Source organism: Choristoneura fumiferana, chromosome 18 (assembly GCF_025370935.1).
Source record: "Choristoneura fumiferana chromosome 18, NRCan_CFum_1, whole genome shotgun sequence".
NCBI lineage: Eukaryota > Metazoa > Arthropoda > Insecta > Lepidoptera > Tortricidae > Choristoneura > Choristoneura fumiferana.
Genome location: NC_133489.1, coordinates 21191381 through 21210436, shown reverse-complemented (window position 1 = coordinate 21210436; position 19056 = coordinate 21191381). Strand labels below are relative to the sequence as shown.

Sequence of the window (19056 nt, the reverse complement as noted above, 5' to 3'; positions counted from 1 at the left end):
GAAAACGATCTGAGTTTCTACAGATGGTCACTAGATGGCGCTAGGAGTCGCTACAAGTGTACGACACGGAACGACAATTTTGTTCGACCTGAATATTTAAACCCCATAGTTGTCACAAAGACTTGAAATAAAGTCGTGTATCATTGTCCGTCCTTCATTCCAGGCTGACAAAATAATGAGGGGTCGTACAGTCAGCTGCAGAAGTAGATGAGCGGTTGTGGTGGTCAAAATCATCTAGCACTTTCTTATTACCGTCGTAGATTATTTTGAGCATCGTTGCCGCTCACCTACTTCTGCTGCTGACTGTACAGTAACCGCACTCGAAATTCGATGAGGGCACCCCTTTATTTTAACCTCCGACGCAAAAAGAGGGGTGTTATAAGTTTGACCGCTATGTGTGTCTGTCTGTCTGTGGCACCGTAGATCTTAAACGGGTGGATCGATTTGAACGCGGTTCTTTTTAATTGAAAGCAGATTTTCTAGCGATGGTTCTTAAACATGTTTTATCAAAATCGGTTCAGCCGTTTTTGAGATATTGAACTTTGAAGTTTGAACAAAGTTGGGGATTTTTCAACTTTTTGTTGATTATAACAAGCACTTTCCCGCGGCTTCGCACCCGAGTCATGATGTAGAGCGTTTAGCAGTTGAATAGAAATTCTCCAAACCGCAGCTAAAGCTAGCTAGCTAAAGCAACCTCGCCAAATATCTCTAATCCTAGCAGTTGAAATTTTGGGTTTTTATCCCTATACTGTGGGAATATTTGAATAAAAAGTAGCCCGAGTAATTCCAGACGTCCACCTATCTACACACCGAATTTCATTTAAATCCGTCCATATGTTTCAGCGTGACGGAGTAACAAACATACACACACACATTAACAAACCTTCAGATTTAAAATATTAGTAGGGCTGCCGCATTTGTAACGTAAAATGCTTGAACATGGCAACATTTTCTTATGAAAAAATTGGGCAACTCCTGGGGTGTTACCCAAAAAGATAGGAATAACATTGAATCATGCTATTTAATTATGTCGTTATTTGAAGCATTTAAAAACAGTTTAAGACAGTAAAAATTAATTTTATTGTTCATACTTTATAAATTAATAACAATGTAAAAATGGTAGATGAACAAGTGAGATGATAAGAATCATTGCTAATGTCATTTGCAAATCGAAAGGGTTGTTTGAAATTGTCAACAGAAAGAGATGAAACTAAATGCTTTCCCCGAGGATCATTAAATAAATTAAGGCACAAAATCTTTTTTTTTCGTACACATTCATAATTAACATTAGCACTGACTATAACAATGACTGTCTCAGTCTAACATAGACTAAGGCATGGTCTCTTACCACACAGATAGTACTTCACCCTGCAATAGATATTGTACTTATTTTAAATATTAGAGATCTATATCCAGTGTGATGTTATTAATGACCCAATTGTAGAAAGAAAAAATACCTTTGAAAATGGTACAAAATTCAGAAAAAGTAACAAACTTGGTGCACACTGATCTCAGGTTTGACCATAGAAACCAAAACTTATTTGCGCCATGTGTTATTATATTATAGTTGATTTGTTGAAGCAAATATTTTTTTGTCATTAAATAATACCTTGTACCCTGTGTTTTATATTAAATAGTTTGCAAGCCATCACAGGGCTAACACTGGTAAAAAAAAATTGGCAAATAAATACACTATCCATACAGTAGAAACCAAGTAAATAAAACCTAATGATTCTTCTTGGGTTTACTGAGTTTCTCGTATTTGCTTTTGGAGGACCACCAGAGGCCGAAGGGGATGGCCAGGGACGGCAGAGTCATGACAGCGAACGCTGCCCAGTCCAGGATATGTGAGGAGAACTTGCGGTCAAAGTCTTTTTGGGCAACAATGGCACCCTCACCTGGAGAGCTGCTGATGGCGTGTTGGTACTGGAAGAGAAGAGAAAAGATTATTGTAAAACTTTGAGGTTATTTTATTGAACACTAGCTAAAACTCCATCCGCGTAGAATTCGTATATCGCTATCCCTCAGTAACTATGCAATTTTCCGGGATAAAAACTATCCTATGTCCTTCCCCAGGACTTCATAATAATAGTGGGATAGGGGTTGCAAACAATTATGTAGCTATGCAGTTTGGCAGAGCTAGTAGCTATACAGTTTGGCAGAGCTAGAGTTGGGCAGTCGCGCGAGCAGAGCGGTAGCGCGTAGTGTACGTGTGGCGGCAGCCACCGAGTCGCATGCTCCTATGAAGAAGAGCTACGAAATAGCCCGAAACATGACGAGCTAAACTCGATTTAAGACGTTATCCGTTACAAAATCATTTAATATTTGGCAGAGCTGTTTATATCAAACATCTAGATCAATAGCGAATCAAGTTGAAATAATAGACAGTATTGTCTTAATCAGGCTTAGAAAGTAAAAGCTTTGGTAGTTACATTCTAGTTAGATCTTCCAAAGATTCCTGCAAAGGTTTTGAGTTGCCTGCATACTGAATTCACGGAAAGAGCTGGCTGAGTAAGATAACAATAAACTTTTTTGAAAATTAATTTTATTCCAATTTCTAGGGCACCAAAATGGTTTATTTACTACGCACAGCTTATGTCTCGTAGTAAAATAACCCTGTATCATGTATAAATCAAACAAACAATGTTAATAATCTTATCAGCTGCTTCATCAATTGCTTATATTACTTTCACTCTGTCATTGAACTTATGTGGAAGCTACAATTGTCTTTGCCACATTTTGGTAAACATTATTTTATGCTTTGAAAAGTTTTTTTTTAGAAGACTTCATCTTTCTGTAAAGTTTAACAGCAAATAAATATATTGCAGAGTTACTTCAACAATACCCCGAAATAAGTTGCAAGAAGGATAAACACATAATTTATTTGTTAATAATGATACTTAATTTTAAAATTTACAAGTATTTAGCTACAATGCAGTGGAATGGTCAAAAGGAAGTTAAGTAAAGCAGTTAATTTAATTAAACCACGGAATAAAAAGGGAAGTTAAAATACCATAGTGGCCTGCCAATTCACAAAAATGTGACCTTATCAGGGCGCTAAAAATTCAGGACTCTAAAGCAGAAAATATCTTGCAATAATAAGACTATTGGGGACCCTGCTCTAGTTGCCTCTTTTCAGTACATAAATTACTGACACATAACATTAAACATGATTAACCATCATTCATAAAGTCTATCATAAACCTCGAAAACCGATTGGATTTAAGACATCTAAGGGCTAATTTACTCACCTCAACAGCATCTTCGCTGGCCTTGTAGGTGATTTCAGCGGCCGTGAAGTTGAAATAGCCGTAGCGATTGGAGCGCACGGTCACGACGTGCGACACGTTGGTCTGCGGCGGGATGCGGTCGATCTGCGCCGACAGCTGCCCGCCCACCACCGCGAACACCTCGGGGTGGAACCCATGGTCTACCAGCTTCACGTCCACAGCCGCCGCCGTACCGACGTTGTACAAAGTATATTTAACCAAAATGTCCATCTCCTCAACAAGGTACTTGTTTAACACTTGCTTTGACACCAGCAGACGAGCCGCCGCAGTCTCTTCGTCAGCCGTCACCGCCGCGGCGATGATTAGCATGAGCGACAGCAGTTTTGCAGTCATTTTGTCTGGAATTAGAAGTTTTGGTACCGTTATCGATGAGTATCAGAATAGCGAATTTATAACTGAAACTTCTCGTTTCTCTAAGTATTATAATATGGAAGAATCTAAACATATATTGGGCTGAATTATAAAGTGAAATTCACAAGTATTACCTGTTATCGAGCTTATTTTCTAACAATAAATGGAAAATAAGAAAGGTTACGTTGACAGACGAAGGTACGTGGCTGACGTTTCACTCCACGCATTCAAACTTGTTGCCATCTCACAAAAAAAAAACAGTTATTGCTGCATTCAACAATAGTTGATATTTCATTGTTGAAATTTTGTTCTAACATGAATGGAAAATCAAAATTATTTTACTAATAGTTATTTCTGTAAATGTAAATAAAAAATGAAAATTTTATTGATATCAGTATACATTATTTATCACGATAAAAAGTAATACTGCTGGCTGGCTAAATTATAATGAAGTCTAATTTTTTTTCTTCAGTGAACGCAAACTTTCATCTGTCAAAATCAAAAATACGTGTTTGTATTTTCTTGTTGGAAAGTGAATAAAATGATTTTAAGCTAAAATGTTTAATTTGTCTTAAACTATTATTTCGTAAGTAGTGTAGTGATAATATTATACATAGCACTAATTAAACTATGACCGAGAAAGAAGATGTTACCAAAAAACCCGAACAAGAACCATTAGACGACGAAGCTCTGGAGAAGTAATATTTTTATTTGACGCTGATTTTTGTGTGATTTACAGTTGTGTTTACGAGTAATCTACGCTTTCAGATTAGCCGTTGAGGAACTCATGCGGGAAGCGGTTCAAGGGGCAGCTAGAGCCGAAATAGTGGGTCCATCAGGGTGGGTAAAGGCGCCTCAGCAGAAAACCAATAAGCGATTCCTCGTCAACACGCTTCGACACGCCGTCAGCTCCAACAAGTATCACGCGCGGCGCCGCAACAGCTCGCCCACAAGGGAGCGACACCTTGAGCCTACTATAAAAAAGGATAGATCCCGGAGAAAAAACTAACATGGCTGATTACGATGTAGACACCCTCTTGCACACTATTTTCAATACCGACGAACAAAATACCTGGAAGTCTTCTGAAAAAATTCAACTTGTGGCTAAAGAATTGGAAAAACTTAAATCTGACACTATAAGCTTCCTGCAAGATTCAGATTACGATGTAGCAGCTATTCTCAGCGAGAGTAATGAGCTCTGTGTGGAGAGTGGGGCCCTTGTCCAAGAGATGGAAGCCTGCTACCAAGAAATAGAACAGGAGACAATGACAGATATCTTAAAAGCAATAGAAAAACAGAATAGGTTAGCCAAAGAAGCAGAGACAGTAAACTTTGCTATAAACCTAATTTTTGATGTGGTTCAGTGTGGGAACTATGTCAAAGAATTTGAAGCTGGCAGGGAGGACCACAGCTTTGGACGATCTGTCGAGGCAGTTTACAATTTACTGCAGCACATAGAGACCTCATCAGAAGGCTTCAAGAGTCTAGACCTGTATGCTAGCACAAAAGAAAATGGAGAATTAATCTTACAGAGTTTACAGCATGACTTGTACATAGTATGGGATAGGATGATAGCATACACAGCCAAAAGTGGGGCCAAGAAAACAACTGTAACTATCACACTCAATTTAGAAGAATCACTTACAGTTGTTGATGTGTTAAACGCACTGAACAAATGCAAAAAGCTTATGGATAAGGTAAAAGAAGTGTCTCAATTCCTTTTAAAAGATGTACTGGAACCCATCATACACTATGATTGCACAGTGTTTGCGGAAACTGATGAATCTATGACTGTAACTATAAACCACAAACAGAAGAATCCACCATACAACGCTGTGATAGCAAACTTGAGGTTACTGTTCCACTACTTGAGCAACAAGTTAAACATAGAATTTGATTGCCACTTTACTCTAATGACGCTCATAGGGGAAACTATTGCTGTAGAATTCAGTGACATGCTCATCAAAGATTGTCTGCTTGACACAATACCAAATAACCTTAATGATTTACAGACTTATGGTAGAATCACTTCAGAAATAGAAGATTTCCAGCAATTCTTAGTTGTAGTTAAGTTTTTTCCTAATGATAAATACACTTTGCTACATTACATGCAGGATATTGATATGCTATTTGCTACCAAATCTAGTCAGTACTTCCTAGAAACTGCTAGATCAATTATGATGAAGGATTTAAGTGTGACAATGTCTATCGGAGTAGAGAGCATCCCAGAGGACACTGAAGCACCTACTGGCTCCACATTCGATAAGACTGCTGAAGAAGCTTTGAAAGTTCTTGAGGAAACTATACCAAAAAGCTTGTTTTACTTCCCGCGGTGTATGATATCGAAGACTGCGCAAGAACTTTTGGATCTTGTGCACATAATGATGGAGCAAGCAGTGCAGTGTTCGGATGCAGTAGCTAAGAAGCTGTACATCACAACCAGGCTGGTGTTTGAGCTGTATGAAGCAGTGGTGCCGTACCATCATGAGAATTATCTACATACCATTCCTCAGTATGTTGGTAAGTAGTTAAGTAGAGTTTGATCAGCAAGAAATTGAAAAACTGTCTCTCACAATACGTAATTGGGTACAGCACACACAACATGCGCAAATAGTTGTACATGAAAAGAGATATCATGTGTTGTACTGTTAAAAAAAAAATTCTAATATAATATTAATTCGGAATGATCTAGCCCAGGGCTGGGGAAACTTTTTCCTTCGCGTGCCAATATATACTAACAAAATATATGGCATATAAACTTGGCCGTTGTTGCATTTTTGGCTATGTTATTTACTGAAATAAAAATATTGATATGTATTTTCTGAAACACTAATTTGGCCATTGCCAATAAGAATGAAATTTCTAACAATACAAAATCTTGCCCAAAAGATGGCCCGCGGGCCGCAGTTTCCCCATCCCTGATCTAGCCTGAGGCAAAATGTGACTGAATGCCTACAAATAATTCATCACTCTCGCACTTTGACTTTGCCAGACTATATAGAGATTTTTTTTTATCCAGAAATCTATCCAATTCTCATGTTAATGAGACTTTCAAGCTGTCATGGCTCTACCAAGTGCTGGGCGATTACCCCTGTAAGGCCATCTCTGTCCTTGTGTTAAATTAGTACCGTTCTCTTCACAGCCCTATTCCACAACAACTGTATGTACCTAGCACACCACCTGCAGACGTTCGGGGACAAGTGGCAAGTGCTGGCGGAGTCCCGCCGCCACCCGCTGGGCTTCGCGGACCGCGCGCCGCCGCTGCGCGCCCTCGCCGCCCACCACCTCGCACAACACATGCAGCAGCAGAGGAACCAGATACTGGACAACATACGCTCTTCAGGTGACCATTACAATCACCTTGTATCAGCCAACATCATAAACCTCCCTCATGGCATGCCAAAGTAGGAATAGGCCACTCCCTTTCTGGACCTCTTCTGGATTCGATCCTCAAGAATAAATCCCATACTTAGCTCTATTCATAGCTTGTTGCATGACTTTCAACTGGCTGTTGTTATTGTAATCCTGGTTGGTGGGTTACCAAGATACTTCACATAACACATGTGAGACACAACAACATAGGTTCCTTTATAATAGTTACCGAGTTACCTCTTAATTCTTATTATGTTGCTCTTATTATCTGCCGGAAAAATACCGATGTATATCATATTTCTAGTGAATTGATTCTCATACAGCATACTCTTTCATTCATCAGATCTGAACTGCATGGTGATGAAGGATGTCCTGGGTGAGAATGCCGAAGCGGCGGTGCGTCAGTGCCTGCGGCAGCTGCATCTGCTCAAAAACGTGTGGATCGGCGTCTTCCCTGCTAACGTGTTTACCAGGTTAGTGATCCTCCATTAGTGAAATAAGTTCTCGTGAAAAACATAAATATTTTTCATGGATATTATGCCTCGTATTTGCCAATCGCGTCAGTGGCGGACTAAGACTTGTTCGGGGCCAGTGGCGGCAAAGCTGAGGCTCCCAGTATTAGAAGTTGATGTACTAAACACATTTTTGGCCTTGTCTAGGAATCAGGACCTTATCATGAGAACTTACGGACATTTGGAACCGCTGTCCCTCCGCTTAGTCCGCCACTGAAACGCGCCAATGCTTACTATGGTGGTCATAGCTTCGCCTGTGTGCTTTAAGTAAGGTCATAGCTCATTACAGCCACCCGCCACCCGACCAGCACCGCCTCGCCTCGAGCGGCTAGTATTCTTCATATGGATTTGTATGGGTAGCGCTCACTACAACTCCGTAGCGTCACCGATCGCCTCACTCGTGAAGTTGCCACGCGCGGACGGCGATTGGACCACTCGGTGACAGCCCGTTGGTCGCCGCCATAGTGACTACTAAGAAATTCGTGGACCACGCGAGGTGCACTCGTTGTCAACGCGGCGTCCACCTGTCGACAACGAGTGGACGCCGAAAGTCGAGGCGGTGCTGGTCGGGTGCCGGGTGGCTCTAATGAGCTGTGACCTTTTATGTGAAAGCAAAAGTGTCTCGCCGGAAGTTAGGTGACTTTCGTGTCAATTCGTGTGTGTCGCTTCATTTTGCATTGTTTTATAATTCCAGGCTGATGGCAACTTTGGTGAACATGTTCGTAGAGGAGCTGATTCACCGTGTGTGCACGGTCGAGGATATTTCCATGGAGATGGCAACACAGCTTACTGACATGTACTCCCTCGTCGTACAAAAAGCGCCTCAACTCTTCCAGGTAACATGTATTTTTCATGTGGTTGAACTCTATCTCACTCGGTGGTAGGTGCATATGAGAAGATGTAGCCACTTGTTCAGTAACAGTTCCAAGTGTAAGTGGTTCATTAATTATTGCGCTTGATGGTTTTATATACTGCTGGAAGATGAGAGTTGAGAGTTGAAACCAAAATCACTTATGGGGAAAAAAGTGACATGAAAGTGATGATTATGTTAAAAGTGGTTTCACATATATTTTTTTAATATCCTTTGCCATCATCAATCAGTGCAGATAAAACCGTCTAACATCTGTCTGCATACTGCTGCAAAAATCGTAAACGTTATTGAAGGGACTCAGCCAGCACAGTTCGACATTACATGATAGATTTAGAGTAATCTACTATAGTAATTTTTCGGGAATATTGTTGCTGTTTGTTCTAAGTTTGTGTAGGCCTGTTCTGTATGTCTGTTCCTGTGGCTGTTAACTTTTTAAAACTTACTATTTATCTCACGGGTTTTTTTTTCTAGAAACCTAGTGACGTGGAAGAGCACGTCAAGTCGTGGATCAAACTTCAAGAACTAATCTTCGTGCTGGGTGGCTCGCTCAAAGACATCGATAACCACTGGAATGACGGCAAAGGCCCCCTTGCCATCCACTTCAACACTGAGGAACTCCGAAGCCTAATCAAAGCCCTATTCCAAAACACACAATTTAGAGCCAATTTGCTGTCGAAAATTAAATAATTCTGTTGTAATTCTATTTAATATGCAGTCATTATGATAATAAAAATAAATATTGTGTTGATTGATTGTTTTTTTCCCTTTTTTATGATATATGAATCCTATTTGGATACGATGACAGTGTGCCGACGGTACTTCTAATGAATAAGCGTTTTTGACTATAGCTTGAACAGTTCATTATAGAACTGTCAATGTCAATAAAATTGTGCATAACATAACCTCTTAATTTCATCACTAAATTTAAAGTTTCGATTCATTTTAAAAAAGTTGGAAGTTGAAGTTCTTTTAAAAATGATGTGAAGAATAACGAATTAAAATGAATGCGTTAAAAGTGCTGATACGCAATAGAAATCTTAGCTGCCTGATTCCACGGGCATATGCAACCACCAAGAAAAAAATACCGGACCCTAAGCAAGAAGAGTTGCCAAGTAAATTTCTTTAAATTTGTATTAAATATTTATATCAACTTGCTAGTTTCATTATATACATAAAGTTATAATATGCAAGTAAGTAATTACGTGAAATTTTATGCCTATTTCAGTCTTCCAGTATAGTGTGAGCAAAAGCAGTGATCGTCGAGTTTATGTATGGGGATTGGCTGAGACTGGAGCCCTGGGCATACACATGCCGCGGGGCAAGAAGCGCGGCAAGAAGTCCTATAAAAATAGCTTTACTTTGGCCTGGTATCCTATGAGATCCACGTTCGGAGAAAGGTTTGATGTAAGGAAACATTCTGATTTAATTATATACGTTTTGTACATGAAGCATGCTCCTCTTTCTCTTATTTATAAGGCTTTATAAAGCTTTTAGGTATGTTTATCAAATCTAATGAACTAGGCTGCAAATATAATAAGAAGACTTTTTAATTTGTTTGTTTTGTTTTTAATATGATATTAATTTGTTAAAAGACAACTTAATACGCCTGTCCTTAACTAAGAGTGCCAGGCGCGTATGGCTCCTGGACGAAGGATCCCATGGTGTGCCCCACTTTTTTGCAGGCAAGAGGACACAGCAGGATCATTTTTGCACTTAGCACTCAGTATTGTTAAGATAGCTCTTGGTTTTAAATATTGCAGGTGACAGACATAGCATGCGGGTACGGGTTCACAATATCGGCTGTCAAAACTAATGAGCAGCACAAAGTATTTGGAACGGGTATCAATACAGATTCGCAGATAGGTTATCACGCACCTCGGATGGGGCACCCACTGGAGATGTTACTGAGTCCTGCTCCCATCTACATACCTTACAAATCATTGGAAACTAATGTAAGTTGTGTAGGTTTATTTTTAGAAATGCTAAAAATTTAATATAAATGAAGTTAAAAATCTTGGACACCTGAACCGTTCATGAATAAATTTTGGGTAGTTTCTTGGATAAAGTAAAATATTATTCAATTTAGGTCAGAAAATATTGGATACATATTTTTTCTTTTGTCAATCAAACAAAAAATTACAAAGATGAAGCACATCAAAGTTCGGGAGCCCCACTCCAGAACTTTGATGCCTTTGTTAAAAAATGTTGCATGGCGGGACGACACAGGAAACTTTAACTTGTTCTATTTTCATCATTTTTTGTTTAACGGGCAAAAGAAAAAGTTTGTGTTCAATATTTTCTAGTTACATGATCATTATCTTCCTAAGGTGGAAATTACTGACATGTATCTATGTCTATTCTTTTGTTGTATGCGTAAACTTGTTTTAGGTAATTGGTCTGGCAGCAGGCCGAGCGCATTCTGTAATATTAACTGACACAGAAGGTGCTTACACTTTAGGCAATAATGGTTATGGACAGTGCGGCAGAAAAATAGTCCCTAACGAGGAATATAAGGGCAGCATGGTGACTTACAACATACGCAACCTGGGGAAAGAAAAAATAACTAGTGTGTGCTGTGGGCAGGATCATACGTAAGTTTAACACTGTATTAAGTCCTATTATAAGTTTAGTAATTATTGTTTTGAATAAAAAAACTGCCAAGCTTTTTGTTGCGTGTTATTCTTGACAATAACGGTGTTTCCAAAAGCGCAGTAGTATGAAAAAGTGACAATGTAATAGACCCTTTTGCATTTTTACAGATTAAATATTTTGATTTTGTAATCCCAGAACTAGTGAATATTAATTAGTGACTCCTGAATAATTATGCTATTTTATCTGTCAGTTAGATTATGAATAAAATATTGGACACATATTTTTTTTCTTTTGTCAATCAAACATAAAAGTACAAAGATGAAGCGCGTCAAAGTTCGGGATTGGTCCGTGGCGCCATGCCATAAAAATTGAACTTTGACTAACTATATCTTAATTTATTAAATCAGGTGTTACTTTGCGGAAGTCCATATCAATGAACTAAAAGAATTTCTTTGCTCACCCGCGACTTTATGATAGCTAAGTTTATGCAAGATATGCGTGTTCATGCAGTTCCTCCACCTCCACACTGTAAGAACACACAAATCACACAAACCCATCTATCACCACCACCATACTACACTGATGCGGTTCGAACTCAACCAGAGCAAATCTTCAGAGCAACACAACCATACACCATGCTACCAGATGTTAGACTAACAAACCATAACAACAGTTTTAATTTGTCACTGTAACTCCCTAAGTACCCACCTATATTTTTTCTCAAACAAAACAAAACTACCCACAAAATATTAATAAATTTTAATCGTCATATAAAACTACCTTGAATTTTTATTTATTTACTGTCAAGGCGTGTTTAATTAACTACTATTGCTGAAATTAGACCCAAGCCGTAGCAAGGGAGATGATACTAAATTTACCTGCTCATTAATAATAGACCCCATACTATTGTACCTAATTATCTCCATGCATTCTAGAACATCGACACGAAACCCCTTGCCGCAATAATGTAACACTTCATATGAATCTGAGTGATTAGGATAAGTATCATAAGGTCGCGGGTGAGCAAAGAAATTATTTTAGTTCATTGACTATATCTTGATCATTTTTGTTTAAATGACAAAAGAAAAAATATACGTCCAGTATTTTTTGTAATCGACATGGTAGTTGATTGTTTTAGGGAACTCGCCCTTGCTGTATTAATCTTGCAGAGCAGAACAAAACAGAATGTTTTAATATTTCAGTTTGTTCGTAACAGAGTCAGGGCGCGTGTTCGCGTGCGGCTGGGGCGCCGACGGACAGACGGGGCTCGGCACTTACGACAACCAGAGCGTGCCCGCGCCCGTTAAAGGGGACATCACTAGCGAGCGCATCGTCAAAGTCGCGTCGACTGCTGACTGCGTGCTGGCACTAAGTGGTGAGGCTAATTAGCTTAAGCGAGAGGGCCAACTGTGTAACGTTTCTGACACTCGCGATCACAATCAAATGACAGTTTTCGTTTTCGTATTGTGATCGTTCCCAATCGGAAAGGTTGCAAGTGTTGCCAGTGTCAGGCATCTCGATTTTTTTTATATGATGGGGATTAAATGAGCAGGCGGATCACCTGATGGATAGCAATCACCGCCGCCTATAGACGTCCAGGATAAAAGTTGAGTTAAGGTGCGTTGCCGGTCTATAGCCTTTTGGAACCCAGCCAATACAATTGTGCAGGTTAATTACATTTGAATTTGACATGGATTGTACATAAAGTCCACTGTCATAACTCTTACATTTGAATTTTGAACTTGACATAAGTATATTGTACATAAAGTCCATTTTCGTAACACTTTTCATACTCGGCTGGGTTCGAAAGGGATGAAGAAAGTAAGGTCCGGAAATATTGGTGCTGCAAGCTGATTCCAAAGTTTCATCGTGCGTGGCAAAAAGTTCCGCAAGAACCTACTTTGATTTGCACGGGACGTCCCGATTTTCAAGGTCGGGGATGAAATTGTATTTTATCGGAAAAGTTCTTATTTATTTTGCTTTCTCAATGAGGGCTATCGCGTATGAATTCGCCGCTAGAGGCGCTAGTGTAACGTGAGATGAGCGTGAGGTCTCCTAAATGTCAAACCTCATAGATTTTAGGTGAGCTATGCGGGTTTATTTATAATTCAAATAATTTTGTGAATATTGCGCATTACCTGTAATTAATTATGGCAATTATGCGTTACGGGGCAATGAACGTCTGTGTTTTGAGACAGTTTTGTCTTTCGGAAATTTTTGTCTTCCCTTTTTTTTTCCGATCAAAACACACTGTGGTTGCTCGATATTTTTATGGTAAGGCTTTAAGGTGTACTAAATATGATTTTAATCTAAACTTTGTTTTCACGACCGTAATAACAGACTTTGAAAGCCACGCTTAAAAACCTCACGCAAAAGTGGCGCCATCTAGAAAGACAAAAAACGATAGCCCTCATTATGTAGCTTACCTAAGTTTACTGGAGCTAATTGAGAAAGCAATATAAATACGAACATGTCCGACGAAATACGATGGAAAAACATTATGCAATAGACTTAAGGGGCTCCTAGACGGGCCATATTTTCACTGCAATTTGTGGCCGGCAACTATTGGTGTCCCACTCTTACTCACATGTTAGACAGGGACACCAATAGTTGCCGGCCACATATTGCCGTGAAAATATGGCCCGTCTAGGAGCCCCTTTATTAACGGTCCGGATTGTAAAGCCCCGTTTAGACAATGCGAGAACTTGCATGCAAGTTTCACTACATTGCGGTATTTGTTTGACCAACTGAATTCGTTGTCTCTCAATAGTCCGCAATGTAACGCAACTCCCATGTATAGTTCTTGCTTCGTCTAAATGGGGCTTCATGTGGTTGTAGAGGCAGGCGAGCTGTTCGGCTGGGGCAACTCCGAGTACGGCCAGGTCCCGATGGCGACCCAGCAGCAGCAGGTGAACATGTCGTACGCGCTGCTCGGGCTCACGCGCGGGCTCGGCCGCATCGTCGACGTGGCTAGCGGAGGATCCTTCTGTCTCATAGCCAACGGTACTTGTTCAGTTTTATTTGGTTGATAGTCCTAGTGAGTTCGGTAGTCCTAGATTCTAGAACCTAGAAAGAGCACGGTCCGTCCGTCTGTCCGTGGCTTTGATTAGAGCAGGCGTTTCAACCTTTTGGTTTTAACGGCACACTAGTAAACAATAAAGTGCGAGTCGGACAGGCGCGTAGAGGGTTCCACCCGCCCCGCCATTCCTTCCGCTCCGTTACCATAACAACCTGACAACGCGAATGGCACACGCCATGCGTCAGTTGTTTTCGTACCTACTATTTTCTCATTAAAATAGCTACCGGTTGAAATCGTTTGGATTAGAGACTGCTAGTGTCAGAAAACTAATTTTGATATGTCAGTCTGCTAATGTTGAAACTCGAAACAAAAGATCGGTTTTCTTTTTCTTTCTCAGTTGAATCTTCAGGAAATCAAAGAAAACCGACGAGTCCCAAGCGACATTGACATTCTGTATATTTCGGAGCGGCCAAGGCGGTCACGGCGGATCAAGGCGGTATCGATACATGAACCTTAATGATACCTTAATAATAGTGCATGGACCAATATTTTAGACCACCTTGGTCGCTCCGTAAGTCAAAGTCAAAATATCTTTATTCAATTTAGGCTATAACAAGCACTTATGAATGTCAAAAAAAAAATCTACCACCGGTTCGGAAGAACCTCTGTTAAGAAGAATCCGGCAAGAAACTCAACGAGGCATATTTTTTTAAACAGATTTACAATATCTATACATCACAAGTATTTTCACAACTTTATTTTTAACACAGTAGGTTCGCTTTTTGAAAGCATCGCTAATGCGGATCGGAATTATTTGCAAATATCCCTGTCCATGACATTAACTTTATAATACGCCTTTGATTAATGTCTTCTTGACAATACAATAGATCTGAATTTTGTATCCGTTTCATTAATAATATTTTTTGGAATTTTATTATAAAAACGTATGCAATTGCCCAGAACGACCTGATTGCGACTGTACAGTACTGAATTTGAATGTATTATTTTTTTCAGAACACGGCGATGTCTTTGTGTGGGGCTATGGACTGCTGGGATTAGGACCCAGCGTGTCGCACAGTCTCAAGCCCAAACAAATACCGCCAGCATTCTTCGGCCGCAACGAATTCAACCCAGAGTGCGTGGTGGAAAAAGTGGCCTGTGGCATAGGCCATTTAGCAGCTATCACAAATAACGGAGATCTCTATATGTGGGGCAGGAATAGACACGGCTGCCTTGGCCTAGGGAGTGCAAAAGACCAGCATTTCCCCATGAAAGTAGCGGTCGGAGCGCATGTGTTGAAGGTTGCTTGCAGTGTTGATCATACAATAGCTTTGAGCAAACCTTTTGTGTAGAATGGTGAATATAGTATGTTGTGAGAATTCAAATAAAGAGTTGAAAGTTTGATGTATTATTTTATTTACTAGATGATAATGTGTTCTACAAAAGCTACTAGTTTATTACATATTTTTACCCTTTTGAATGCTAGAAATGCCTAAAGCGGAGTCTACTGTGCGAGGTAACTCCCGCGGCAGCCATTTTCGGTGATATTTAGAGCTTTGTGCCGAACTAAATCATGCCTTGAGCGTTTGACCACGCGAGACGGCTCGCTCAGTGGAAACCTGGCTCTTCACTACCACAGTAATATTGTATATTCTGTGCCACCACAAAACAAACAAAGTGTTGTGATTGGGTATTTGGAGTCTTTTTGTATTTTTTATTTCAACTCCTAATTTGTTACTTTTGGTCATCCCGTAAAACCAAATCGAAAATACAAACTGAGACATGAATGCACAGAAAAACCAGAAAAAGAGACCAGCGCTGGAAATCGAACCCAGATCCTCAGCATTCCGTGCTGCGTGCCATATCCCTACACTACCACTGGACAGGAGTACAGACACGCATTTCTCCTATGCACACATATCTCAGGTTGCTTTTTTCTACTACGCTAAGTAATTAAACTAAGTGTTGTGCTCTGTACGCCACAGAAAAACCATCGACAAATCAACTTGATTTTAAATTTCATTGCAAGAGGATTAATTTCGAGTTGAATGTTGGTCATGTATAGATAACCATGGAGTGTGTGTGAGGCTTGTGAGGCAAGTGTGAGGCATACCATTGTGTGTCATGACTGGATGGATGACTCTGGCGGAGAAGAGGTTAAAGCTGTCAAGTGTTTAGTGCCTACATTTTTATGGTTTGTTGGTGGTTAAATTTTTTCTATTCCACAATTGACAATGGGGCCACAAATTTATTTTATTACTTTCAACACCTGCATACAAACAATATACAATTTATTATTATTTAAATGATATTTTATTGAGCACTGACACCACTTTCCAACACGTCGGTTCATAACGATGTCGTCAAACAAAAAAAAAGCATTATACTATTTTACCTAATATAAACAATGCCAGTTGACACGCATCTGTGATACTTCGTATTCCTATGCCAATGACACGTATTTGTGACTGCTGTGGGATATTGCCGGGGCCGAACGTGTTAAGTATATAGGGCCTTACTTTTACTCAACTTTCTTAACTGGTTCCTTACAATATAATTATTAATCAGGCTTACATAGACTCAATATATAATAGAGTCAATTTATAGGTAAGTCCATAATAAGAACAATTATATAGGACTCATTTAGGAGTCAAATGTCTTAAAATTACAGGCATTTTCCCTACCCTCAATAATGAATCAAACAACACCATTATTAACAAGTACCATTATTAATAATACACTTGATAAGATTATTTGTACAAATGCTTTTATAGCAGTCCTAAGTTCAATACAAACTATAACTACCGCTACACAATTTTGGAACCGCGGCAAAAGTAACTTGGGTGTGAGCAATGATCAAAGTCACATTTGCCCTGGTTTATAAATTTCATAGATCCAACACTATATCTGCTGCTATTTGCTAGGCCTGTAGCAAACGGTATGTATTTGTTACTGAGTAACAAGTACTTCATCTGATTTGAAGTAACAAATCGTTACTCACAAATATGTCTTGTTACCCATTTAACCCTGCTGTATCAGTTGTACTCTGTTCTGGTTCAACTGTCATTCTTTAATTAGTTTACTAAGAGTAGCACGTTCAAACAAATAAAAGAACTCTTCAGCTTTATAATATTGTCATAAATTAAAATTAATTATTATAATTACAATATTAGTTTAGATTTATTACAATAATCGCTTAAAAATATACATCAGAACGAGAGAGAGTTTTGAGTGTCGTAGTAGCCCTGCTGGTTAATAAAGTAACAAATACATAAGGGTACCAAGGTTTTTGTTACTTTTACAGCCCTACTATTTGCATGTTTCACCTTATACATATACATCACATTGAAACACCAGTTTTATTGAATGAGAGAGCACCCAACACAAGTCTGTCACAGGCCCTCACATTCAATACCACAAAGACTATTGTTTGCACTCATCGTGAAATGGTTCCAGCGTGCGGAAGTCACGCCACGCGGGCGGCAGCAGCGAAGTATGGTGCAGGTGGCATGCACAACGTTTGCACGGCTCACTGAACAAGTTGACGTAACTATGCAGCCAGGTCATGAATGATCGGACGGCCAAGTCGGGTAACGTCGGTGAATAGAAGTGAAGCATTGCAGCATGGGCATTCTCTGTCACTTTCTTAAAAACCTGATGCCGTGATTCAGTCCACAGGTCTAGTGTTTCACCGTAACCTTTAACCATCACCCATTCCATCAGCAACCCTTTAAAAGCAACCACAGCTTTTAAAACATGGCTCAGATTGATTTGAACTACTGCATTGCTAGCAAACGGGCGAGAAATAGTTATTTTCATATCATTGTAGGACCTGTCAATGTTATTAATCACATTGTCCACTTGGAGAGGGGCTACGTTGTGATTGCTCTGCAGCTTGCCGCGTCGCTTTGTATTACCAGAGTTTATGTAAGAGCGCTTAAGTGAATTCTGGCTAAGCAAAGTATGGGCGAAGGAACTGTACTCGTGCACTTTATCCGTCCATTTGTAACTATTCACCAGCTGAGTATAATATGCTTGACGCTCTTGCGTCGTCTCCTGACTGAGAAATGTTGTATTTCCCAAATTGAGCGGCGCTGTGGGCATCGGCAAGGCATTTACAGATTGTTCCAAGTCCCTCAGATTCACATTTACGTTGTTAAGAAGTTCCTGGAGCTCCAAAAGGAACTTTTCTTTGCCGTCTTCGCCGTGATCGGCTCGCAAGCCGTTTGAGAGCGTCTCGAATACATGGCTAACGCTTGACCGTAGCGTACGGAGTGAATTCAATGATGTATTCAACTGTTCCACATTTAATGTTTGATTCATTGTGGAAAGTAAATGATGGCACTCAAATTACGAGAAAGGTCCGTAATTTTCAACTAACTATGCATTAAATATTCGGCAACAGCCATCTACTCAACACGCCATCGCTTATGATAATTTTGAGTTTGACATTGACACTTGATACGTAGTATCTCTAAGTAGTCTGCAAGGCTACTAACTCGTAACTCGAAGTTCGTGTCGTGCGGTCCTCTCGCTCTCGTATCAAACAGTGTAAGTGTCAGAGGACCGCACGACACGAACTTCGAGTTCGAGTTTCGGAGTAGCCCAGCTGTGGACACTTGACAGTGAAGTGAGTTGAGTGAATGTTTTTTTTTTTTGCGTTTTATGTCGAGAGATTTTAAGCTGTCAACTTCAGGTGTGATGAGCAAGCAACACGTAAAAACGCTGTAGCCGACCAATACCTTACCGGTTCTTTTCAGTTCATAAAATTAAATTTTCTTAAAATTTACTTTATTTATTACGAAGCATCCAGGGTGATAATTTCTTGAACATACAGGATAAATAAATGTTCTGCTTTTACAAGATGAATAATAGTGATAAAGAACATGGACGACGTAATGGTGACTATGGCGTCCATATATTTTTTTTATTACTAAATCTCTTTATATAGCCCGCAGCACTAAGTGCAGCGCTGACCATTAATTTCAGCACATGTGAACTGTCACACTCACCACCCCAATCACACGCACTTCAATCAGCCAGCGCTTG

The 19056-nt window shown here is 39.7% G+C and overlaps 5 protein-coding genes across 5 annotated transcripts; 3 read left to right on the top strand and 2 right to left on the bottom strand.

Annotated features, from left to right (window-relative positions):
• Nucleotides 1-1056: 1056 nt before the first annotated feature.
• On the bottom strand, nucleotides 1057-3884 carry SsRbeta (signal sequence receptor beta). Its single transcript, XM_074102105.1, has 3 exons — nucleotides 3776-3884; nucleotides 3252-3628; nucleotides 1057-1926 (listed from the first exon to the last, which is right to left on the bottom strand). Exons 2-3 carry the CDS (start codon nucleotides 3621-3623, stop codon nucleotides 1726-1728), a joined length of 573 nt encoding a protein of 190 aa, XP_073958206.1. The 5' UTR covers nucleotides 3624-3628; nucleotides 3776-3884; the 3' UTR covers nucleotides 1057-1725.
• Nucleotides 3885-4126: 242 nt separating this feature from the next.
• Nucleotides 4127-4650, top strand: LOC141438293 (protein POLR1D-like). Its single transcript, XM_074102107.1, has 2 exons — nucleotides 4127-4339; nucleotides 4410-4650. The coding sequence occupies exons 1-2, from the start codon at nucleotides 4272-4274 to the stop codon at nucleotides 4648-4650; spliced, it is 309 nt and encodes a 102-aa protein (XP_073958208.1). The 5' UTR covers nucleotides 4127-4271.
• A 1-nt stretch (nucleotide 4651) lies between these two features.
• On the top strand, nucleotides 4652-9148 carry Zw10 (Zeste-white 10 kinetochore protein). Its single transcript, XM_074102102.1, has 5 exons — nucleotides 4652-6161; nucleotides 6784-6984; nucleotides 7357-7486; nucleotides 8220-8361; nucleotides 8868-9148. Exons 1-5 carry the CDS (start codon nucleotides 4652-4654, stop codon nucleotides 9081-9083), a joined length of 2199 nt encoding a protein of 732 aa, XP_073958203.1. The 3' UTR covers nucleotides 9084-9148.
• A 116-nt stretch (nucleotides 9149-9264) lies between these two features.
• Nucleotides 9265-15409, top strand: LOC141438290 (RCC1-like G exchanging factor-like protein). Its single transcript, XM_074102103.1, has 7 exons — nucleotides 9265-9508; nucleotides 9622-9800; nucleotides 10157-10348; nucleotides 10785-10987; nucleotides 12191-12363; nucleotides 13827-13991; nucleotides 15022-15409. The coding sequence occupies exons 1-7, from the start codon at nucleotides 9397-9399 to the stop codon at nucleotides 15357-15359; spliced, it is 1362 nt and encodes a 453-aa protein (XP_073958204.1). The 5' UTR covers nucleotides 9265-9396; the 3' UTR covers nucleotides 15360-15409.
• Nucleotides 15400-18451, bottom strand: MED27 (mediator complex subunit 27). Its single transcript, XM_074102104.1, has one exon. It carries the CDS (start codon nucleotides 18328-18330, stop codon nucleotides 17431-17433), a length of 900 nt encoding a protein of 299 aa, XP_073958205.1. The 5' UTR covers nucleotides 18331-18451; the 3' UTR covers nucleotides 15400-17430.
• Nucleotides 18452-19056: the final 605 nt, after the last annotated feature.